This window comes from Anguilla rostrata, chromosome 5 (assembly GCF_018555375.3).
Source record: "Anguilla rostrata isolate EN2019 chromosome 5, ASM1855537v3, whole genome shotgun sequence".
Taxonomy (NCBI): Eukaryota; Metazoa; Chordata; class Actinopteri; order Anguilliformes; family Anguillidae; genus Anguilla; species Anguilla rostrata.
Genome location: NC_057937.1, coordinates 150,001 through 175,000, shown reverse-complemented (window position 1 = coordinate 175,000; position 25,000 = coordinate 150,001). Strand labels below are relative to the sequence as shown.

Genomic DNA, 25,000 nt, shown 5'->3' with positions numbered 1-25,000 from the left:
TTTGGACTGAAGGTTGATTTGATTCGGGAGTAAGCTTGTCATGTGGCGGTCCAGGGTGGTGTTTACTGCCCAGTGTCCAGTGGGCATTAGACATTAGATTAGACATTGTTCTCTCTCACTTCCCCCCCGCAACCCAAACCCCATGGGGGGAGGGGGTAGTAAACCCTGCCTCTGGAATAGCCCAGCGCCGGGGTGTCTGTACGGCTCGTACCACCATCGTCCTACAATCCCGCCATCGGCACCAGTCCAAAGCTCCGGCCCCAAGGGTGTGTTCCTCAGGCCCCTCCCCAGGGGTGTGTTCCTCAGGCTCCTCCCCAAGGGTGTGTTCCTCAGGCTCCTCCCCAAGGGTGTGTTCCTCAGGCCCCTCCAGGGGTGTGTTCCTCAGGCCCCTCCCCGGGGGTGTGTTCCTCAGGCCCCTCCCCGGGGGTGTGTTCCTCAGGCTCCTCCCCAAGGGTGTGTTCCTCAGGCCCCTCCCCGGGGGCGTGTTCCTCAGGGCCCTCCCCGGGGGCGTGTTCCTCAGGCCCCTCCAAGGGTGTGTTCCTCAGGCCCCTCCAGGGGTGTGTTCCTCAGGGCCCTCCCCGGGGGTGTGTTCCTCAGGGCCCTCCCCGGGGGTGTGTTCCTCAGGCCCCTCCAGGGGTGTGTTCCTCAGGGCCCTCCCCGGGTGTGTTCTGGGGGTGTGTTCTGCAGGACCCAGGGGTGTGTTCTGGGGGTGTGTTCTGCAGGACCCAGGGGTGTGTTCTGGGGGTGTGTTCTGGGGCGTGTCATCCTGCTTGTTTTAGGGAATTGGCCCCTCAGGCCAGGACTGATTCTTATTTCTGTCGTAGATCTCTGAGCTTTACTGGAGTCCAGCCTTCTGTCCTTTCTGCTGAAATACTTCCCGCTTGTTTTATTACTCCATTGAGGAGCTGTAAACAGACAGGCTTCGTCAGGCCGCTGGGAGGGTTGAATGTTTCCGTACCTGCTGAACTGTGTTTACGGGAATGCCTGGGGATGTGTAGCAAATCTGAGGGAAAGGTCCACAGGCCTGTTATGCTGGATGATGGAAGAGTGGAGGGTGTGAGGGAGCGGGGGTGTGGGAGAGAGTGTGTGGGTGTGTGGTGGAGCAAGTGTGTGGGAGAGGGTGTGTGGGAGGGTTAGGGTCTTTGGGAGCGAGTGTGTGGGTTCAGGTGTGTGGGTGTTGGGGAGCGGGTGTATGGGAGGGTTGGGGTCTTTGGGAGTGGGTGTGTGGGAGCGGGTGTGTGGGTTAGGGTGTGTGGGTGTGTGGTGGAGCAAGTGTGTGGGAGAGGGTGTGTGGGAGGGAGCGTTAGGGTCTGTGGGAGCGAAGGTGTGTGGGTGTTGGGGAGCGGGTGTGTGGGAGGGTTAGGGTCTTTGGGAGCGAGTGTGTGGGTTAGGGTGTACGGGTGTTAGGGAGCGGGTGTGTGGGAGGGTTGGGGTCTTTGGGAGTGGGTGTGTGGGTAGGGTGTGTGGGTGTGTGGGAGCGGGTGTGTGGGTTAGGGTGTACGGGTGTTAGGGAGTGGGTGTGAGGGAGGGTTAGGGATAGAGTGTGTGGAAGGTTGTTAAAGGACGGAGTGTAGCACAGTGGTTAAGGAACTGGACTTGTAACCGAAAGGTTGCAGGTTCGATTCCGGGGTAGGACACTGCTGTTGTACCCTTGAGCAAGGTACTTAACCTGAGTTGCTTCAGTATATGTCCAGCTGTATAAATGGATACAATGTAAAATGCTATGTAAAAAAAAAAAAAAAAAGTTGTGTAAGTCGCTCTGGATAAGAGCGTCTGCTAAATGCCTGTAATGTAATGTAATGTTATGGGCAGACTGAGGCCTTCCTGCTGGACTCGGCCTGTAGATGAGTTTCCACAGTGACAGACGACGCCCTTCTGCTTCTGTGATGCTTCCTGGCAGTTTGTGCTCCTCTGTGTGGGAAAGCTTAATGTATCATGTAAGGCAGGTGAATATTAAACCTTTATGGCAGCGCACTGCCAGTTAGCCACGAGTGGAGAACCGTGTGCTTCCAGAGGCTGTGCCCTTGAGCATAAAAACATCACGTGCACTCGAGGAAATAGCCCAAATGTTTTAAGTCTCGGTTGACAAAGGCAGTGGAAAGGAACCAGGTTTTTTTGGTTGATCCTTCGTGTTTCCCTCTTCCTGTAACAGACAAATTTTAATTCAAAATATGTTTTTATTCTTTTTTCTCAGACCAATGTTGATTTTCTGTTCTCCTTTTCCTGATACAGTAGGCCAAAGGGGCCTGTTTTTCTAGGGGTTTGATCCCCGTTCATCCAGGTGAAGTACGGTCACAGAGACTTCTGATTTATAGGAAATGCCTGTTGAATGTGATCTCATTTTAATAATTGATGCAGTAGTTGTATGTTTCTCCACTGAAGTTCCTATTCTGTCTGTCTCGTGCAGGCAGATATCTGCTCTCTTTCAAAGCCCCGCCTCTTTCAGTGTTTATCTTCACAGTAACAGTTGCTGTTATGACCGATCACATTCCATCTCAGTAAATCCATGCACACTGTAGCGGCAGTTGCATTTTGAGCGGGGTGCAGTTGAGATACCGGGTATTTCTGAAGTGTTAGGTTCCATTTTCACTTTGAATCTGCTGATTTTCCAACCGGTTTGACTCGAATAAAATGCTTCTGTTAGTTTTCTAGTTTTTGGTTGTTTTGCCATTTTTTTATTTCGTAAAAAAGGGGCATGGCCACAAAATAGCCAAAATCAGACATGTTGACATGCCTTTGTTAGTTGCGTCAGGGTTTAATGGCATGAGTGCTCATGACAGCCACTGCGAGGAATGTGTGTGTAGCCAGGATGGAGTTCAAGCCTTTCAGCTTCTCTACAGGATGCAGGCCCTGCAGTCAGATCTCATGTGTACTGTTCCATCAGTTCATCATAGTCCCTGTTTGGTGTCAGAACAGCAGGCAGCAGAGTATAATGGCAATAAGCTCTCAAGGCCTGGCACTGCCACTCCATGCTAGGTGACTGGAGGCTTTCCTCGCCTCAGTGCCAGGATGGCTGTGAATGGAGTTTGTGGCCTTAGTGGTGTTTATGCCGTTTGTGCCATTTGTGGTGTTTGTGGAGTTTGTGGCGTTTGAGGTGTTTGTGGTGTTTGTGGTGTTTGTGGAGTTTTAGGTGTTTGAGGTGTTTGTGGTGTTTGTGCCGTTTGAGGTGTTTGTGGAGTTTGTGGCATTTGTGGTGTTTGAGGTGTTTGTGTTGTTTGTGCCGTTTGAGGTGTTTGTGGCGTTTGAGTGTTGTGGTTTGAGGTTTGTGCGTTGAGGTGTGTGGTTGAGTTGAGTGTTTGTGGTTTGTGGAGTTTGTGCAGGGTGTTTGGGTGTTGTTTGTTGCCGTTTGAGGTGTTTGGTTTTGTGGCGTTTGTGGATTTGGGGTTTGTGTTGTGTGTTTGTCCGTTTGAGGTGTTTGTGGCGTTTGAGGTGTTTGTGGCGTTTGAGGTGTTTGTGCCGTTTGAGGTGTTTGTGGAGTTTGTGCCATTGTGAGTTTGAGGTGTTGTGGCGTGTGGCTTTGAGGTGTTGTGCCAGTTTGTGGGTTTGTGTGCATTTGTGAGTTGGGTGTTGTGGGTTTGTGGAGTTTGGGGTGTTTGTGGTGTTTGTGGAGTTTGAGGTGTTTGTGGAGTTTGTGGAGTTTGAGGTGTTTGTGGTGTTTGAGGTGTTTGTGGAGTTTGAGGTGTTTGTGGCGTTTGAGGTGTTTGTGAAGTTTGAGGTGTTTGTGGCGTTTGAGGTGTTTGTGGAATTTGTGGAGTTTGAGGTGTTTGTGGAGTTTCCAGTGGTTGTGATGTAATATCCATTCGGCCTTGTGCCTGGTCTCTCTCTGGAAGAGGCAGTGGCTCCAGCGCACATAAAGGCTGCTCCTCACACTCTGACTGCTCTTCATATTGTAGTTAGCCTGGGGGCTGAGATTTCAGTTCCTCTTCTGTGGACTGAAGTTCTAACTCAGTATTTTAATTCCCCTCTCGTTCTTCTGCCTCAAGGTTTTCAGTGTAATAAAATGCTGAAAATCGAGAGGGAGTTTTAACTGTTTAATTCAAAGTCATGAGAAATGTCAATCGTCCGACTTTAGCGGGTCAGCCGAGTAGGGAAAAAGATCAAAGAGTGGCTAGCCAATCGTTGGGATGACATCAAAAAAGTTTGGTTTAAATATTTAAACATTTTGTTTGTGAGTGGGTGGCAAAAGCTATTTTGAGTTTTGGTGTATAGGAAAGCTAGTTAAGCATCAGTACAAGGCAGTGAGAATGGACTGAGCTGTTTAGATGCACCCTGGCCATTGTGATGTCATATCCTGTCTGAGCAATGTGATATCTGTGGCTATAGCAATATTCATGGTATTTCTCCAATCCCATTGTTAATGCAGGTTTGCCTTGCAGTTTCTAATTCAACAAGTAGGCCAATAGCAGAGTCTAATAGCAGATTAGCGGAGGTTGTCTGGGAAAAGTTAATCCAGGAATAACCCGAGGCAAGCCTGGGATTTATTACAGCAGACAGGAGAACAAGCACAGGGATTAGTTCAGCTTTTTCCTCCGCTTCCTGATATTACTCTTTTTTTTTTTGTGCGCGAACATCATGGATTGAACCACCGCCCTGTCCCTGCTCTCTGGCGCCCCCTGCAGGTCCCTGAGATCATCAGCACACTGCGGCAGGCTGGGAAGACCTCAGCGCGGCAGGAGGAGGCCCCAGGGCCCCGCCCCCCGGACGGGGGGGCCCCCGAGGATGATGCCGCTGCTGCCGCCGCCTTCGCCAAGAAGTTTGAGGTGCTGTTCTGCGGGCGGGTGTGCGTGGCGCAGCGGAACGCGCCCCCCGCCCTCATCGACGAGTGTGTCCTCAAGTTCCGGCACGCCGGCGGGGGGGGCCTGGCGGGGGCCTCGGCCAGCGCAGTCACCCAGCTGAAGCGCGCCCTCTTCCCCCAGCCGTCTGCCAACGGGGCCCAGGACACAGCGGGCGATGCGGGGGCCGGTGTTGGGGCCGGTGCGGGGGCCGGGGGCCTGAAGACGGTGTTCTTCCGCCGGGACCCCAGCTTCCCCTCGCTGCAGGCACTGGATGAGAACGGGGTTTCCCCCGAACTGCACAAGCAGGGCAGCAGCGCAGTGCAGCCCACCAGCATCCAGGAGAACCGCACCATGCTCTTTACGGTACCCCTAATCCCGCCCCCTCTTTCTGTCACCCTATAGAACCGCACCATGCTCTTCACGGTACCCCTAACCCCGCCCCCTCTTTCTGTCAGCCTATAGAACCACACCATACTCTTCACGGTACCCCTAACCCCGCCCCCTCTTTCTGTCAGCCTATAGAACCACACCATGCTCTTCACGGTACCCCTAACCACGCCCCCTCACTCTGTTAGCCTATAGAACCACACCATGCTCTTCACGGTACCCCTAACCCCGCCCCCTCTTTCTGTCAGCCTATAGAACCACACCATGCTCTTCACGGTACCCCTAACCCCGCCCCTCTCTCTGTCAGCCTATAGAACCACACCATGCTCTTCACGGTAACCCTAACCCCGCCCCCTCACTCTGTCAGCCTATAGAACCACACCATGCTCTTCACGGTACCCCTAACCCCGCCCCCTCTCTGTCAGCCTATAGAACCACACCATGCTCTTCAGGGTAACCCTAACCCCGCCTCCTCCTGTGTTCATCTTTTCTGTGCTCTTTTCTTCTGTTATCTGTCTCTTCCTTTGTTTGGCTTCTGTCCCGTGTGATGGGTACTGTAAGGGTGAGGGGGGTGTGTCATTTTTGGCACTCTTTTGTGCATAGCAGTTAGTCCTCAGACTGCACTGTTCACAGCGGTGGTAAGAGAGGAGGAGACCTGCCACGTTTTTGTGCTGATCTGGCTGTGACTCGTTTGGGACGGGGGTAACGGCAGTTGTTCTGGGACAGGGCCCCCCAGGGCACTGGTTCCATGTCTTGTGTGTGTTCCTACTTCAGAAAATGGTGGTTAGGGTTGAAGCTGGAAAGAAAGAGGACATTAAGATGAACGTGCTTTGAAACATGTGCACTCCCTGCTTACAGTGTTTTGAATCAGGTCTTTGCATTGAGCTGTTGTGACAGGATTATCCAGCTTCTGCTGCATGTCCATGACCGCAGTGCATTATGGGTGAAAGCCAGCTTTATCCCAAAATTGAGAGAAGAGGTTCCTTAAAAAGCAGACAGAATCGGGACACAGGTCGTGACCTCCATTACTCCTCATCGAATGAGAAGTGACTTCCCTTTTCGGTTGCAGGTCGGAAAGTCTCAGATCTTCCTGGTGAGCCCGGACACTAAGAAGGTGGCGATGGAGAAGAGCTTCCGCGAGATCTCCTTCTGTTCCCAGGTGAGCCGCGAGGCGTGGTCTGCCTGTCCCACCCGTCCCTCTCTGAGCTCTACCTGTCCCACCCGTCTCTCTCTGAGCTCTACCTGTCCCACCCGTCCCTGTCTGAGCTCTACCTGTCCCACCCGTCCCTCTCTGAGCTCTACCTGTCCCACCCGTCCCTCTCTGAGCTCTACCTGTCCCTGTCTGAGCTCTACCTGTCCCACCCGTCCCTGTCTGAGCTCTACCTGTCCCACCCTCCCTGTCTGAGCTCTACCTGTCCCACCCGTCCCTGTCTGAGCTCTACCTGTCCCACCCGTCCCTGTCTGAGCTCTACCTGTCCCTGTCTGAGCTCTACCTGTCCCACCCGTCCCTGTCTGAGCTCTACCTGTCCCTGTCTGAGCTCTACCTGTCCCACCCGTCTCTCTCTGAGCTACTGTGTGGAGATTTGCAGTGTGTGGCCTGTTTCACTTCCAGCCATCCCTGCTGTTCTGTCAGCACCTGCCTTGATTACAGATGTTTCATTACCCTGAGAATCTATACCGGGTTCCCTTGGGTGCTTGGAAAACACTTTCTGTTGATTTTTAAATTTCACAAAGAACCTCTTTTCTTCAGGGCTGTACTTGTACAGTACAGTGTGCCTGTCTACTAAAATGACAAAATGGCTGCTTGAACAATTTACAATTAAGTTCATTGGAAACATAAAGAAATTCATCCTTGAGGTTCTTTGAAAATTCCTTGATCTTTGAATCCCTGCCATGAGCAGCTTATGGTATTAAACTTGTTTAAAATTCCCTGACGTGATCAGATCCGTACGATGGTCCAGTAGAATCCAAGCGCTCTTTTTATGTCAGCATACGTGTAGATTTATTTATTTCAGCGTCCTCTCAGAAATATTTACATCACCTTACGTTTAAAAGGCATGCATTCAGCAGGTGCTGTTACACAGGTAACTGTGTGTGAGTGTGAGTGTGCGTGTGCGTGTGAGTGCGTGAGTGCGTGAGTGTGTGCGTGTGAGTACAGAGAGAAGTGCCAAACCTGGAGAACAGCATTCCTCCCCCAGCAAGAGTGTGTTGCATGCAAAGTACGGTTGCTTACAGATAAGATTTAATAACCATAGAAACCGCTCAGAGGCTGGGGGGGGTCTGAACGGGTGGGTGTTGGGTCTGCACGCGGGGGGGGGGGGGCAGCTCATTAACTCAGCTCTCAGGGGCAGGGCTGAATAAGAAGCAGAGAAAGCGTCATCGTTAGAGGGGCTGAAGACTCGGGGAGCCTGATCCTGACCTCCCCCCCCCCAGGGCATCCGGCACGTGGACCACTTCGGCTTCATCTGCCGCGAGTCGCTGGAGAACAACTGCCAGTTCGTCTGCTACGTGTTTCAGTGCACAGACGGGACGCTGGTGAGTACCCCACCAAACAGGTGTGCACAGACGGGACGCTGGTGAGTACCCCACCCAACAGGTGGGGGTGGGGGACGCTCTCTATCAGGTTAAATGGGACAAACTGGGAAATGGAACACAGAACACTGACAATCGTTTAATTGATGCCGAACACACAGCTAATGTTGAGCCACATACTGATCACATTGTATATACCGTCTTTTTTTATGATTTTTTTACAGCTTGTAAAGATGCTTGTTTTCATAATCCAGAAATCTACAGTTTTTACCTTTTCGTGGGTTACACTTCATGGTCAAGACTTTCAACTACAGCTTAGCTACTGTAGCCATCTTGTTACCAGACAAATATTTTGAGAACATTTTGTTCAAAACGTAGTAGTAGCTACGAAGGCCTGATTGTGCAGTTGCTTCAAGAAGGTTTGCTCAAAATATTTTTGCTTGTCCCATCGCTGGGGTTGAATATATATTTCATAGTTCTCTGTCCAAACACATATATCATAAATTATGTGTAAAACCTGTTGAAGTGACCTCCATGTATAATGTCCTGAGCTGGAAACAGTGCCCTCTTCAGGTGACTGAAAGAATTTGATGGCCAGTTGGGCGACTGGCATATCCCATGGCTGTGTATGCGAGGTGTTTGGGTTCTTTCTGCACTCAGTCTGTTCTCCCCGCTGATTGGTCTGAACTCACCATGTGACATGAGGAGCAGTCGTAGACGAGTGCATGTTGTGTGAGAAGGGAGAACCGGCAGGGCCACTTTTGAAATGTCTTGTTTTTAAAATGCACTTAAATGTCTGCCAGCTGAGGGAGGCTGGCGTCGAGCCAGAAGAGAAGTCACAGCAGAACCCCGGAGGTTCGCCGGGAGATCATGGGGTTACAGATCTCACAGCCCACCGGCCGCACACTCATTAGGTTCTAGGCCAGGTGTGCGTTTCATAGTGTATTTTCTCCCTTTTAGTACATCTTAATGGCTCAGTTTGTTTCAGTGTTTGGAGGGCTGAAATCGGAGCTGTTTTTTTGTACTTTAAGCGCCGTGTGACCAGTGGCATCTCTGCTTTGGCTTCATGTATTGGCTGAAAGATGTGTGGTTCTCTGGCGGTTCTGTGGCGTGGTAATGAATAAACCCCCATGCATTCTGGGAGTCCTCAGAGCTTTCCGCTCCTGATCACTGTAGCACAGTTTCTAAGCTGGTGTCATTTACTGCTACTTTAGATTGGTTGAACTGTAAACTTTTATAAGTTGGAAATGATTTACCAAGGTACGTGCTTGTTGTTCCCATGAAAAAAATATCTTGTGGAATGAGGCAAGATGTGTGTTTCTTCAGGCTTGAAGCAGTTTAGTTAGGGGCCCGCACTGGGGATTTTAAGTGCTCTAGAGGCCAGACCTGCTTCAGCAGAGCTGCAGTTTTCCAAACAGGAATAAAAATAGTTTGAGTTGTGAATAATTGGTGACAGAAATAGTTCACAGGCCCACGGGCCCCCCTATGTGGGCGCTGGATAAAGACACAAAGCGGTTGCTTTCCTGCAGGTGGACGAGATCATGATGACTTTAAAGCAGGCGTTCTCTGTGGCCGCCCTGCAGAGGAACTGCAGGACCCAGGGCCAGCAGTGTGAGAGCTGCCCCATGCTGCAGCTCCACCGACTGTGTGAGAAGATTGAAGGTCAGAGCGCTGGGGGGGGGGGGCGGGGGTGGGGGGTTGGGGCGGGGGGGGCAGAGGGGGCAGAGGGGACCCCCCTGGGGCTCTGAGCCATCTGTGTGTTACTGCGTATGTGTGTGTGCGTGTGTCTCTGTGTGTGTATTCTTGTCTGCGTGTGCATGTGTGTATTCTCGTCTGTGTGTGTGTGTGTGTGTGTATTCTCATCTGTGTGCGCGTGTGTGTGTGTGTGTATTCTCTTCCGTGTGTGTGTGTGTGTGTGTGTGTGTGTGTGTGTGTGTGTGTGTGTGCTGGCATGCGTGTAGGGGCCAGCTTTTGACCGGTAGGTTGTGTGTTCAGGGCTCCACCCGTCCCAGGCCAAGCTGGAGCTGCAGCGGAGTGTGGCCTCCCTGGACAGCGCAGAGCAGGCCTCCATCTTTGAGAGCACCATGGTAACGGCCACATCCATCATGACCCGGGCAACGGAGTCATGCACCTGTAGTTACACAGACTCTCACTCTGATGACCATTTGGTCAGATTAAGAGGACAGAAGGGCTGAATACAGGGGATTAGGGGAACAGAAGAGCTGAACACAGGGGACTAAGAGGACAGAAGGGCTGAATACAGGAGGTTAGGGGAACAGAAGAGCTGAACACAGGGGACTAAGAGGACAGAAGGGCTGAACACAGGAGGTTAGGGGAACAGAAGAGCTGAACACAGGGGACTAAGAGGACAGAAGGGCTGAACACAGGAGGTTAGGGGAACAGAAGAGCTGAACACAGGGGGCTAAGAGGACAGAAGGTCTGAACACAGGAGGTTAGGGGAACAGAAGAGCTGAACACAGGGGGCTAAGAGGACAGAAGAGCTGAACACAGGGGGCTAAGAGGACAGAAGGTCTGAACACAGGGGACTAAGAGGACAGAAGGGCTGAACACAGGAGGTTAGGGGAACAGAAGAGCTGAACACAGGGGGCTAAGAGGACAGAAGGTCTGAACACAGGGGACTAAGAGGACAGAAGGTCTGAACACAGGAGGTTAGGAGGACAGAAGGGCTGAACACAGGAGGTTAGGGGAACAGAAGAGCTGAACACAGGGGACTAAGAGGACAGAAGGGCTGAATACAGGGGATTAGGGGAACAGAAGAGCTGAACACAGGGGATTAGGGGAACAGAAGAGCTGAACACAGGGGACTAAGAGGACAGAAGGTCTGAACACAGGAGGTTAGGAGGACAGAAGGGCAGGGCAGTTCTCGTGAGTCTCTTCCCAGGCCTGTGGATGCAGCCTGGAGCAGTGGGGTGGCTGTAATCACAGCCCTGACAGAAGCAGCCAGCTCACTGTTGGCCATGAGATCTGCCTGCGGAACACAGGGAAAGAGCGCCACCTAGTGGAGGTAACACATACATGAAAAATACTGAAAGATTTTCTGTTTCACAAACACTGATCTTTCTCTGAGCCAAGCAACAGACTGGAAACAATTTATTATAAATCTCCTTGAGGATTCAATCCTGATAGAGACATGGTATTGTAAAGATGCTTTTGCCTATTAATCGCTGCGGGTTTGCGTGCGTTTTTGTGCATTTGTGTGTGTTTGTGCAGAAAGCCAGACCCCGGACAGAGCAGGAGGAGAATGAGCTGGTGATGTCCAGCCTCCGGAGTCTTTATGAAGAAAAGCAAAATAACCACCAGCACAGCCGCAACGGTGACCTCACACAGGTACAACACAGCCTCATAAACTTGCACAGATCCAGCACAATAACATACACTCACACAGATACAGCACAATAACATACACTCACACAGATACAGCACAATAACATACACTCACACAGGTACAGCACAGTCACATACACTCACACAGGTACAACACAGCCTCATAAACTCGTACAGATCCAGCACAATAACATACACTCACACAGGTACAGCACAGTCACATACACTCACACAGGTACAACACAGCCTCATAAACTCGTACAGATCCAGCACAATAACATACACTCACACAGGTACAGCACAGTCACATACACTCACACAGGTACAGCACAGTTACATACACTCACACAGGTATAGCACAGTCACACACACTCACACTGGTACAGCACAGTCACATACATTCACACAGGTACAGCACAGTCACACACTCGCACAGCTACAGCACAGTCATACACACTCAAACGGGTACAGCACAGTCACATACACTCACACAGGTACAGCACAGTCACATACACTCACACAGGTACAGCACAATCACACACACTCACACAGGTACAGCACAGTCACACACACTCACACAGGTCCAGCACCGTCATGCAGGTACAGCACAGTCACATACACTCACACAGGTACAGCACCCCAGTCTGTGTTGTGTGGTCCAGACTGACGCAGGCTCAGTGTGTGTGGGCGGAGTTTCCGTCGCCTGCGGTAACGGCCGGACCCTTTTACAGGCTGCTCAGAGTGTGGCAGGAGAGGCTCCCAGCGAGGGTCACATGACAGGAAGCCGGCTGCGTCTGGAGCAGCTGAAGACTCGTGCAAAACGCTCACTCACCGAGTCCCTGGAGGGCATCTGGAAGGTGGGCAGCTGACCCGGGGTGATTTTACATACCTGCTGTTCTGATTAGAGCCATAGAAATCCAAACAGATCAGTAAGAGTGATTGGTAAGTGATTGTAATTTAATGTAAAGGAATTATGGGATGCATTTGTGAATATTAAACTCCACGCTGGTTTTTGTCCTTATATTACATGGTCTTTGTTAGTAAAATGCGTGTGTGTGTGTGTGTATATATGTGCGTGTGTGTGTGTGTCTCTGTGCATGTCTGTGTCTGTGTGTATCTCTGCAGGGCAGCAGTCGGCACAGAGCGCAGCGCGAGAACAGTGAGGACAGCAGCTCCTCTGACTCCAGCAGTGCCAGGGTAGCCCCCCCTCACACACACACACACACACACACACACACACACACTCTCTCTCACACACACACACACACACACACACAAACACACACTCTCACACACTCATACTCACTCTCACTCTCACACACACACACACTCACACTCTCTCACACACACACACACAGATCTCCGGTTCGCAGTAGACTGCTGTCTGTATTGAACCAGAGATGCTTATTACAGGGGCTGCTTTCACATTTACAGCGTTAGTGTTGAATTACAGTTTAGAAGTTTTTGAAGTATTAAATTGATTAAGTATTTAAGACAACAAATCCTGCAAATTGAATCCATGATGACTTTGTATGATGAGGAAATAAATCTGAACTTTCAGATGTTCCTGCTGTGGGTCTGATTTGAGCCCGCTCCTCTCTCCTCATCCCTCTGTCCGAATCTCGCTCCTCTCTCCTCATCCCTCCGTCCCGAATCTCGCTCTTCTCTCCTCATCCCTCCGTCCTGTATCTCCCTCCTATCTCCTCAACCCTCCGTCCTGAATCTCAGGAGCCCCCCCTGGAGGAGTCGCTGAGCTCCTTGCTCCAGCCCTCCAGCCCACTGAAGGCGCACTGCTCCACAGGGGACCTGAAGCAGCTGGACACCTCGCTCCACGACCCCCAGCGCCCCGCCCTCCGTCGCCGTGCCAACACCTTCAGCCACCTGCCCTCGCCCAGCTCCGCGGATCCCTCCGCCCCCCCCTTGCTCCAGGACCCCACCGCCGCCTCCAAACCCAAACTGGTCCGGCACTACTCCGTCAGCACCGACACGCCGCACCAGAGCAAGTACGCTCCTCCTGTGGGCGGGGCTCCCGGGGTCAGGGGTCAGGCCTTCTGTGGGATGTAGTTGCGGTTCTTAAGCAGATTTTTGCTGAATGTCTGATTGGCTTTTATGGAAGTTGCTTGATTGTGAGTCAAATTCCTGGAGAGCTACCTGTGGAGCAGAAGCTGGATGGATCGTTAGGCATGCAGGAACATTATGGTAATGCGGGAACATTATGGTAATGCAGGAACATTATGGTAATGCAGGAACATTATGGTAATGCAGGAATGTTATGGTAATGCAGGAACGTTATGGTAATGCAGGAACGTTATGGTAATGCAGGAATGTTATAGTAATGCAGGAACGTTATGGTAATGCAGGAACATTATGGTAATGCAGGAACGTTATGGTAATGCAGGAACGTTATGGTAATGCGGGAATGTTATGGTAATGCGGGAATGTTATGGTAATGCGGGGAATGTTATGGTAAAGCAGGAACGTTATGGTAATGCGAGAGTTATGGTAATGCAGGACGTTATGGTAATTGCAGGAACGTATTGGAATGCAGGAACGTTAGGTAATGCAGGAACGTTATGGTAATGCAGGAACATTATAGTAATGCAGGAACGTTATGGTAATGCAGGAACGTTATGGTAATGCAGGAATGTTATGGTAATGCGGGAATGTTATGGTAATGCGGGAATGTTATGGTAATACAGGAACGTTATGGTAATGCAGGAACGTTATGGTAATGCAGGAACGTTATGGTAATGCGGGAACGTTATGGTAATGCGGGAATGTTATGGTAATGCGGGAATGTTATGGTAATACAGGAATATTATGGTAATGCAGGAACATTATGGTAATGCAGGAACGTTGTGCAGGAACGTTATGGTAAAGCAGGAACGTTATGGTAAAGCAGGAATGTTATGGTAAAGCAGGAACATTATGGTAAAGCAGGAACATTATGGTAATGCAGGAACGTTATGCAGGAATGTTATGGTAATGCAGGAACGTTGTGGTAATAAGTGGGACTAGTTCTGTGCTGTGTTCCTGTACTTGTTGGGGAGTGAGTGTTGGCAGTCTTGTGTTTCTCTGACAGTCTGATCCCTGTATTTGGAATGTTCTGTCCTTTCTGGCCTGTGGTCAAATTTATGCGGGTCACACCAAGGCTGTTTTTTTCTTACCCAACACACAATGGGAAACACCCCTCTGTGTGTCACCCAGGAAACCTTTCTCCTCCACCCACTTCCTGTCAGAGCTTGTCACTTCCTCTGTTTGCTGCAGGCTGTGTTTCTCCCTCCCTCCTCTCACTCACTGCCCTAACGTTCCTCCCCCCTCCCCTTCTCTCTCTCTCTCTCCCCCTCTCTCTATCCCTCTCTCTGTGCTTCGCTGTGATTGGCTCACGGGGGTGCCACAGAGACTCCACCTCTTCCTTGACCGTGCCTCCTGCCTCCTCCCCCACCTTCCTTAGACCCCTAAAGCACACCCCCTGCCCTGAGCTCGGGGGCCGGCCCAAGCGCAGGTGAGACTACTCACCTGTAGTGGGTGTGACTGAGCGGGACTGGGAACCTCAGCAGGTTCCACACTGGATAGTTGTGCAAAAGTACACAGTGCACACACAAATACACTCACCAGTACACACACAAGTACACTCACAAGTACTCACACAGTGTGGGAGGAGTCGAGTCGGCGCTCTGAGCTGTAGTGTGGGAGGAGTCAGCTCTCTGAGCTGTAGTGTGGGAGGAGTTAGTTTTGAGCTGTAGTGTGGGAGGAGTCAGCTCTCTGAGCTGTAGTGTGGGAGGAGTCAGCTCTGAGCTGGGCCATTGCTCTGTTCTCCATCACATGTATTTACTCTGTTGCTAAAGCATAAGCATGTTCTTTCCTTTTACTGAGCTTTTACACGCCCTTACTCTTGTTCTCTATCCCTCCTCTTTTCTTTCTTTTTCTCATTACTCATCTTCTACTGCCTCACTCTTTCTTTTCCTCTTCCTCACTCCATCTCCCCCTCCTCTTCTTTTCCTCTTTTTCTCACTCTTTCCCTTGTTATTCCCTCCTTCACTCCCATCTGCTTCCCCCCCCTCTTCTCTCCCCCTCTCTCTCTCTCTCGCCCTCCGTCTCTCCCTCTCTCTCTGCAGTCCTCTCTCCTCCGCTCCGCTTGGGACTCTTCGCGCGCGGTTGCGCTCCTCTTCCTCAGTGCCCAGCTTCCTCAGGTTTCTGCCGGTGGTGTCAGAGAGCAGCTCTGGGACCTCTCAGCCTGGCAGGTACCCGCACGCCAGGCCCCGCTAACACCCGCACACCCAGGCCCCGCTGACACCCGCACACCCAGGCCCCGCTGACACCCGCACGCCAGGCCCCGCTAACACCCGCACGCCAGGCCCCGCTAACACCCGCACGCCAGGCCCCGCTAACACCCGCACACCCAGGCCCCGCTAACACCCGCACGCCAGGCCCCGCTAACACCCGCACACCCAGGCCCGCTAACACCCGCACGCCAGGCCCCGCTAACACCCGCACGCCAGGCCCCGCTAACACCCGCACACCCAGGCCCCGCTAACACCCGCACGCCAGGCCCCGCTAACACCCGCACGCTAGGCCCCGCTAACACCCGCACACCCAGGCCCCGCTAACACCCGCACGCCAGGCCCCGCTAACACCCGCACACCCAGGCCCCGCTAACACCCGCACGCCAGGCCCCGCTGACACCCGCACGCCCAGGCCCCGCTAACACTCGCACGCCAGGCCCCGCTAACACCCGCACACTAGGCCCCGCTAACACCCGCACGCCAGGCCCCGCTAACACCCGCACACTAGGCCCCGCTAACACCCGCACACCCAGGCCCCGCTAACACCCGCACACCCAGGCCCCCTAACACCCGCACGCTAGGCCCGCTAACACCCGCACGCTAGGCCCGCTAACACCGCACACCCAGGCCCCGCTAACACCCGCACGCTAGGCCCCGCTAACACCCGCACACCCAGGCCCCGCTAAAACCCGCACACCCAGGCCCCCCTAACACCCGCACGCTAGGCCCCGCTAACACCCGCACGCTAGGCCCCGCTAACACCCGCACACCCAGGCCCCGCTAACACCCGCACGCTAGGCCCCGCTAACACCCGCACACCCAGGCCCCGCTAAAACCCGCACGCTAGGCCCCGCTAACACCCGCACACCCAGGCCCCGCTAACACCCGCACACCCAGGCCCCGCTAACACCCGCACACCCAGGCCCCCCTAACACCCGCACACCCAGGCCCCACTAATGCCCGCCATACCTGCCGTAACGCCACTGTGCTCCACTGGCTTTTTCCTGTGCACCTGTGTGCTCATTTATTCTGTGTCTGCAGCTGGACCCATGGGTGTAGAGATTTAAAAAGCTTTAGTTTGTGAGGTTGCTTGTTAGCAAAGTTATGCAATGTTTGATCCGGAGAAGGTCAGTAGAGTTCTAGACTGGAGCATGCTGGGTCTGAAACTCTACTTCCTGGTTTAGAGCAGACCTTTGGATGTAGGCCCCAGAGGGGGACATTGCCCATCAAACTTTGGGAAAGCATCAAATATCCCCCCCGCGCAATATTATCATGTGTATGTGGGTGGTACTGTTAGTGTTTCCTCCAGAAAAATGTTCTTCAAAAAATAAAATTTCCTGTTTATTGTCCTCCCCAAAGTTGAAATGAGGTTTACGTCCTTGAGCAGACCTAAAGTCACAAATGCCCGAACTTAATCACCTGGGTCCTCTATCTGCTGCTCTAGATTATGAGGCATGAGTGGAGGTGAGTGGAGGTGAGTGGAGATTAGTGGAGGTGAGTGGAGATGATGGAGGTATGTGTGGAGATGATGGAGGGATGAGTGGAGGTTACGAGGGATGAGTGTAGATGATGGAGGGATGAGTAGAGGTGATGAGGGATGAGTGGAGATGATGGAGGGATGAGTAGAGGTGATGAGGGATGAGTGGAGATGATGGAGGGATGAGTGGAGGTGATGGAGGGATGAGTGGAGGTAATATGTCCATAGCTGAGCCAGTCCCACCTGTATGGAGCTGGTGCCTGTGTACAAGCAGTCTGTTTCACAGCAGTTCTGACAAATCCAGATGCGTTGGCCTGTTCTCCTGTGGTGAGGCTAGCTGGGCTGTATGTATGTTTTATATGTTTTTGCATTCCAGGTTTCATAGGTTGGTTACCAAAGCATTGCAAATTTATTTTCCCTATGTGCTCTCTGGAGCAGTTTGATTCTGAATTACTGTTCCCCTGCATACAAAATAACCTCCCTCACCTTAGTCTGTGTCCATGTGCGTATGTGTGCGTGTGTGTGTATGTGCGCGCGTGTGTATGTATGTGCGCGCGCGTGTGTGTGTGTGTGCGTGTGTGTGCGCGTGTGTGTATGTGCGCGTGTGTGTGTGTGCGTGTGTGCGTGTGTGTGCGTGTGTGTATGTGCGCGTGTGTGTGTGTGCGTGCGTGCGTGCGTGCGTGCGTGCGTGCGTGCGTGCGTGCGTGCGTGCGTGCGTGCGTGCGTGCGTGCGTGCGCGTGTGTATGTGTGTGTGTGCAGTGACGTGGCAGCTCTCTCCAGCCCCTCTGTGATGGGTGTGGTCGGCGAGGACAGTCCGCTGCCCAGCCACAGGCAGTCCTGGAGGCAGCAGATCTTCCTGAGGGTGGCCACACCCCAGAAGACGTGTGACACGCCCCCCCGATACGACGGTGAGTCCCGGGGCTGAGTGTGTGGGGTGGGGGGGGGAGGTTAGGACAGATACCTTTGTGGTGGACTCTGTTTCCCTGCTGCAGTGAAGGGTGTGATGCTACTGCTCAGTCTACTGCAGGGCTGCCAAACCCTGCTCCTAGAGGTCTGCTGTCCTGTAGGATTCACTCCAACCTGTTGAGTTGCTAATTATTAGTCAGGTGTGCAAAATTATGGGTGAGTGAAAACCGACAGGACTGTCGATCTCCAGGAGCAGGGTTGGCCAGTCCTGGTGCTTTGTGTATTGTGGAGTTCCCAGGAATTCCTCTGTCCTGAACACCTGTCACGTGTGCTCTGTGGCGTGTGCTTGGTGGCGTGTGGCATGCGTGTGGTATGTAGGTCAGCTATGTAGTGACTCAGATGTCATGCTCTTCTGTGGAATCAAGATTCAGGCGAAAATTCCTCAAAAACATTTATTCCAGTACGCAGATAAACATCTGGCTGCCGGATTATTCTGGTGATTGACGCGTCGCTCGCGTGAACTGCTGTTACTCATACTTGCTGCAGACTCTGCGTGTAACCAGAGGCAGGTGTGTCCGCGGCAGTGTGTGCACTAATGCTAGCTCTTCTGAGCAAGCGGCAGTGTGTGCACTAATGCTAGCTCTTCTGAGCGAGCGGCAGTGTGTGCACTAATGCTAGCTCTGCTGAGCGAGCAGTAGTGTGTGTGCTAATGCTAGCTCTGCTGAGCGAACGACAGTGTGTGTGCTAATGCTAGCTCTGCTGAGCGAGCGGAAGTGTGTGCTAATGCTAGCTCTGCTGAGCGAGCGGCAGTGTGTGTGCTAACGTTAGCTGTGCTGAGCGAGCAGCAGTGTGTGTGCTAATGCTAGCTGTGCTGAGCGAGCGGCAGTGTGTGTAGCTCTGCTGAGCGAGCGGCTGTGTGTGCTAACATTAGCTCTGCTGAGCGAGCGGCAGTGTGTCCTAACGCTAGCTCTGCTGAGCGCGCGGCAGTGTGCATCCTAACGCTAGCTCTGCTGAGCGAGCGACAGTGTGTGCTAACATTAGCTCTACCGAGCGAGCGGCAGTGTGTGTGCAAATGCTAGCTCTGCTCAGCGAGCGGCAGTGTGCATCCTAACGCTAGCTCTGCCGAGCGAGCGGCATTGTGCGTCCTAACGCTAGCTCTGCTGAGCGAGCGGCTGTGTGCGTCCTAACGCTAGCTCTGCTGAGCGAACGGCAGTGTGTGTGCTAACGCTAGCTCTACTGAGTGAGCGGCAGTATGCGTCCTAATGCTAGCTCTTCTGAGCGAGCGGCAGTGTGTGTGCTAATGCTAGCTCTGCTGAGCGAGTGGCAGTGTGTGTGCTAACACTAGCTCTGCAGGGTTTGGCCACAGGCTGCTGATCTGACCCACACAGTAAAGGTGGTCTGAGAGTATCTGTGTCCTGGCCGTCTGCTGATTGGATGGCTGATCCAGCATCTGAGCCAATGAAAGGTGCTGTCAGCAGATAGCTGTCCGCCTCCACTTTTTACCCCGTCTCACATGTTACTATGTACAGCTCTGCACGCTGTGGTCTCTGTCTGATTGTACCTTATTTTGGTTCAGTGCTCATGACTGTTGCGTCAGTTTTCCGCTGAGCGGTTATTAATGGGCCTTGATGCCTCCCTTTCGGGTTTGTGCCCATACGGAGTTTACTCTTGCGATGGTAATCCCTAAAAGGTGTTTGAATAGGGTAGGGGGGTCCATGGCATTGAAGTGGATTGTATCAAAGTAAATAGCTTTGTCCTAAAATTATTTTTTACTCATAAATGAAATAATATGATTCACGATATCATGATAGAATTTTTTTTATTTGTTGAAGTGTTTTAATTTAATATAACAACATAACATAATGACTAGGACTGGCCATTCTTCCCAACAATACTTGCAGTATGACTGCATTGACAAGTTTTCTCCACCGGGCGGAGCTGTATTCATATGTTTCTGTGCTTTTGTTAATTATGTTAACTGGTTCCTTGTATGGGTAGTGAACATTTTTATTACACCCTTCAAAAGACTGTGATGGGGAGGGAAATTATATATATTCAGGAATTTGATGAAAACAGTTAAGGCCAGGGTTAGGGTTAGAGTGTCATCCCGTGTCACTGCTGTATGTTTTGTGAGAAGGAGCTGTGTCATTCTCACACGGGACTGTGTCATATTCACACGGGACTATGTCATTCTCACACGGGACTATGTCATTCTCACACGGGACTGTGTCATTCTCTCACATGGGACTCTGTCATTCTCACATGTAGGATTGTGTCATTCTCACACGGAACTGTCATTCTCACATGTAGGACTGTGTCATTTTCACACGGGTCTGTGTCATTCTCACACCTAGGACTGTGTCATTCTCACACATGGGACTGTGTCATTCTCACTGTGTCATTCTCACATGGGACTGTGTCATTCTCACTGTGTCATTCTCACATGGGACTGTGTCATTCTCACTGTCATTCTCACACCTAGGACTGTGTCATTCTCACACATGGGACTGTGTCATTCTCACTGTGTCATTTTCACACGTAGGACTGTGTCATTCTCACATGGGACTGTGTCATTCTCACTGTCATTCTCACACCTAGGACTGTGTCATTCTCACACATGGGACTGTGTCATTCTCACATGGGACTGTGTCATTCTCACTGTCATTCTCACACCTAGGACTGTGTCATTCTCACATGGGACTGTGTCATTCTCAGTGTCATTCTCACATGGGACTGTGTCATTCTCACTGTGTCCTTCTCACACGTAGGATTGTGTCATTCTCACATGGGACTGTGTCATTCTCACTGTGGCATTCTCACATGGGACTGTGTCATTCTCACTGTGTCCTTCTCACACACGTAAGGCAACATGAAGACCTGCCACCACAGGGTCACACTCACAGAGTCCTCATCACATGATCACATGATCACATGATCGCTTGTTAACAGGACTGGGCCAGCAGACACATTTCTGCTCCTCTGTAATCATAAAGATGCACGTGCAGCAGCCTGTGCCAAAGTCTCTTATCTCTAAGAATCCTAAACACGTATTTACCACAGCGTGTCCGCACACGCAGTAACTACCAAACATGCTGCCCCTGTGAGCAGGCACTGTGTGAGGAGGAAGGTCTCCCTCTCTCTCTCTTTTTCTCTCTCTCTATGTCTCTCTCTCCTTCTTTCTTTCTCTGTCTCTCTCTCTCTCCCTGGCTCTGTTTTTAAATGGAGTGGCAGGCAGTGGTATGTATGGTGTAAAGGTGTAAAGTTTTGTTGTTTATATGAAGAGTCATGCGGATGAGGCCCTGATGCCTGCATGTCATTAGAGAGCGTGAGTCTTAGGGACTGGATGTCATTCCTTAAAGGAAATGCCATCTGATGATCTCTAATTAACACATAGCAGGCTGTGTGTAAACTGGCAATTGTCCAAAAATATTTGTGAAGGTGTTCTTCCCTCCCCCTCATCTGCGCCTGTGAATGTCAGTTCGTCATTTTGTCAGTATGGAGTGCTGTGGTGTGCAGGGGGTGTGGTGGGGGGGGGGGGACTATGGGGGGGGAGGCTGCGGGGGGGACTGTTTGTGTGGCTGAGCGTGTTCATACTGGGTCATCGTTGTGGTGATTGATGTGTGAGGAGGACTGGGCGGGATTACAGGTCTTTCACACTCTGGCGGTTGCGACTTGCCTGTCATTGTCTTCAGCGGAGAAGCAGTGCTGACATGCATGAGCTGAATGTAGCGCACTGCGACTCAGGGTGTGTGTGTGTGTGTGTCTGTGTGAGTGTGTCTGTCTGTAAGTGTGTGTCTGTAAGTGAGTGTATGTGTGTGTGTGTGTGCGTGTCTGTGTGAGTGTGTCTGTCTGTAAGTGTGTGTGTGTGTCTGTGTGAGTGTGTCTGTTGTCTGAGTGTATTGTGTCGTGAGTGTAGTAGTGTTGTGTGTGCGTTGAGTGTCTGTCTGTAGGGGGTGTGTGTGAGGGCTTGTCTGAGTGAGGTGTGACGTGTAGTGTATTATGTGTTGTGCGTGTCTGTGTGAGTTTGTCTGTTTGTCTGTAAGTGTGTGTGTGTGCCTGTGTGAGTGTATCTGTCTGTGTGTGTGTGTTAGTGTTTGAGAGAGAGTGTGCATCTGTGTGTGTGTGTGTGTGTTAGTGTTTGAGAGAGAGTGTGTATCTGTATGTGTGTGTTAGTGTTTGAGAGAGAGTGTGTGTGTGTGTGTGTGTGTGTGCCTGTGTGAGTGTTTGTACGTCGCTTTGGATAAAAGCGTCTGCTAAATGAATGTAATGTAATGTAATGTGTATCTGTCTGTAAGTGTGTGTGTGTGTGTCTGTGTGAGTGTGTCTGTCTGTAAGTGTGTGTGTGTGAGTGTATGTGTGTGTTTGTGTGAGTTTGTCTGTTTGTAAGTGTGTGTGTGTGCCTGTGTGAGTGTATCTGTGTGTGTGTGTGTGTTAGTGTTTGAGAGTGTGTGTCTGTGTGTGTGTGTGTGTTAGTGTTTGAGAGAGAGTGTGTGTCTGTGTGTGTGTGTGTGTGTTAGTGTTAGAGAGAGAGTGTGTATCTGTATGTGTGTGTGTTAGTGTTTGAGAGAGAGTGTGTGTGTGTGTGTGCCTGTGTGAGTGTATCTGTCTGTAAGTGTGTGTGTGTCTGTGTGAGTGTGTCTGTCTGTGTGTGTGTGTGTGTTAGTGTTTGAGAGAGAGAGTGTGTGTGTGTGTGTGTGAGTGTTAGTGTTTGAGAGAGTGTGTGTGTGTGTGTTAGTGTTTGAGAGAGTGTGTGTGTGTGTTAGTGTTTGAGAGAGTGTGCGTGCTTGTGTGTGTGTGCTTGTGTGTGTGTTTGTGTGCTTGTGTGTGAGTGTCTGTGTGTGTGTGTGTGTGTCTGTGTGTGTGTCTGTGTGTGTGCCTGTGTGAGTGTATCTGTCTGTATGTGTGTGTGTGTTAGTGTTTGAGAGAGTGTGTGTGTGTGTGCGTTTGTGTGTGTGAGTGCGAGTGCGAGTGCGTGTGCGAGTGTGTGTGTGTGTCTGTGAGTGTGTGTGAAAGTGTGAGTGTGTGTGAGTGTGTGAGTGTGAGTGTGTGTGTGAGTGAGTGAGTGAGTCTGTGTGAGTGTGTGTGTGTGCACTTGTGTGTGAGTGAAGGTGTATTGCAAGGTACTTCATCTTTTGGTTCACCAAGTTCAGGGTCTTTATTCCAAGGTAATTCCATCTGTCAAACAAGGTATTCCTACAGTTAGCATCATTTACATTTTTTAACTGTTGCAGTCCTCCTCGCTTCCTGCAATAACTGACTATAGGAACTAGTTTGTTAGAAATGACCTAATGAGTTTTTTGGATTTTTTGTTTGTCCTAAAATGTGGGCAGTGAAGCTGTCACTCCTGTTACTAACGGTACCCCCCCCCCCCCATTACAGACGGGCCACTGATGTCATCTGTATCCTTAGGTAGATGGCCCTCCATTAGGTCACCCCCCATTGGACTACATTACCCACGATTCTCCCCTCTTGTAAACCACTCAGGCATGCTGAAAGTATTGCGGGAATGAGTTAATTTGCTGAACACAAGGTGTGTTTTTGGGTCATTGTTCCCCGGGATAGGGCGTCTCCCCCTGAAGAGCCTTTCAGAGAAATGCAGTTAAAAGGGATTAGGGTTACCTTCACTGAAACATGCAGCTTTTACCGCTTAACCATTTAATGTCTAGAGACAAAAAAAACAAATGAAAACAAAACCTGAAGCCCTGAACCTGTTCTCTTAAGATGGTGTCAGATTTGTGCACATTTATGCCTGAGTAACTGTTCAAGACTGCAAAGTCCTGTCACATTTATCATATTATTACTCTGTCAGTAAAGACCACAGCACCGTCATGTCTTTGAACATTATAATCAGCGCACATCGTCTTTTCTGCAATGAAGAAATCTGCGATTTCCAGTCTGAAGCAAAAAATGAAAAAATAAGAAAGCCTACAGTTTTGGATTTTAAAGCCCCATTAAGTGGTTTTACTTTATTATCATTTTTACATTAAAAAAGCTCATTCTCGCTGTGGACTGTCGGGATGCTGAAACGTGTGGACAGACCTGATCCAGTGGTGGTGCTCCTGCACTGACCTGCTCGTGACTGGGGCGGGGCGGGGCAGGGGGGAGGGGCGGGGCGGGGCCGGAGGTCGTGCGTCAGCGAACAGGGAGGTTCCGGGGCCCTCATCAGAACCTTGGCGCCCAAACCGGGCCGCCTGTCGGGTTAGGAACGGGAGCCCGTGTTTACGCTGCGGTGAGCGAGTTTGTTTTGCTGGGCCATTATGTTCCCCACACCCTGCTGCACACTCCCGGCAGCTCGGCCTGTTTGGCTGGAGCTGCTGACGTCTGGGTGACGTAGAGCTGAACTCCGCCTGCGCGTGTATTCCTGCTCAACTCAGGGCGTGTTTATTTTCTTTAAAAAAGCGGTTTGTGCCGTTTGTGCTTTTGTGGCTTTATCCTTTATTTTACTGGGCAAATATAAAATGTGAGCCGCAGGTGCAATGTGTGAAAATAATAGAAGGATCCCCAGGCTGAGAGTCCGAGGCTTGCTCAGAGGCCTTCGTTCTGATTAAACATGCTGCCCAGTCATGTGCACTAAAGTTCAAAGTGACATTGAACACACCTGACCTCTGCGTAGCCTTTATTTGTTCTGTGTCCCACAAGTGTGGAAAGATTTTGGCTACATAGAGCCTAACAAATGTGTTTCTGGACCTTAGACTTTATAGAATATAATTATAAGTTATAGTGATTATTATTAATGATTATTTTTACTTTCCCTGAACATCTGGCTGATGAAGATGTCGTTGTTCTCTAGTGATTGTGGAACTTGGCTCGTGTCCCGAGAGTTGCGTCAGTCCTGGGTGTGGTGCTTGTATGTTAGTTTTAACCTCAAGCGGTTTGCTAAGCGTGATCGGCTGCAGTAAATATGTCGCTTTGTGGAAGTACAGCATGTAAAGCGTGTAAAGTGTGTAAAGCGTGTTTTGCAAGCCACCGTGGCTGAAGGTGACTCAGTCATGCGACGCTCATCGGACTTTCTACCAGTGCTGTATTCCACTGTTTCACGTTTGGCGTTGAGCTGCTCTGGCGTTGAGCTGCTCTGGCATTGGGCTGCTCTGGCGTTGGGCCTGGTGTTGGGCTGCTCTGGCGTTGGGCCTGGTGTTGGCTGCTATGCGTTGGGAGCGCTGGCGTTGGCTGTGTGTTGGGCCGTCTGAGCGTGCTCGTTGGCCGCTCTGGCTTTCTCTGCGTTGCCTGTTTGCGCTCTGGCGTTGGCTGCTCTGGCATTGGCGCTCTGGCATTGAGTGCCGGCTTGGCCGTT

General features: G+C 51.2%; 1 protein-coding gene across 5 annotated transcripts in view; it reads left to right on the top strand.

Moving 5' to 3' along the window:
- Nucleotides 1–25,000, top strand: part of tbc1d1 (TBC1 (tre-2/USP6, BUB2, cdc16) domain family, member 1) — a 60,113-nt gene that overhangs the window by 19,538 nt on the left and 15,575 nt on the right. For 3 of the 5 annotated variants that reach the window (XM_064334451.1, XM_064334454.1, XM_064334455.1), the window contains 12 exons: nt 4,620–5,138; nt 6,232–6,321; nt 7,596–7,697; nt 9,224–9,356; nt 9,690–9,781; nt 10,926–11,042; nt 11,771–11,896; nt 12,165–12,236; nt 12,768–13,042; nt 14,440–14,544; nt 15,158–15,283; nt 17,563–17,711. In XM_064334451.1, the coding sequence (XP_064190521.1) occupies nt 4,620–5,138; nt 6,232–6,321; nt 7,596–7,697; nt 9,224–9,356; nt 9,690–9,781; nt 10,926–11,042; nt 11,771–11,896; nt 12,165–12,236; nt 12,768–13,042; nt 14,440–14,544; nt 15,158–15,283; nt 17,563–17,711 (1,906 nt within the window). The remainder of the gene's footprint in view (nt 1–4,619; nt 5,139–6,231; nt 6,322–7,595; nt 7,698–9,223; nt 9,357–9,689; nt 9,782–10,925; nt 11,043–11,770; nt 11,897–12,164; nt 12,237–12,767; nt 13,043–14,439; nt 14,545–15,157; nt 15,284–17,562; nt 17,712–25,000) is intronic. The other 2 variants (XM_064334452.1, XM_064334453.1) reach the window with 2 other exon arrangements.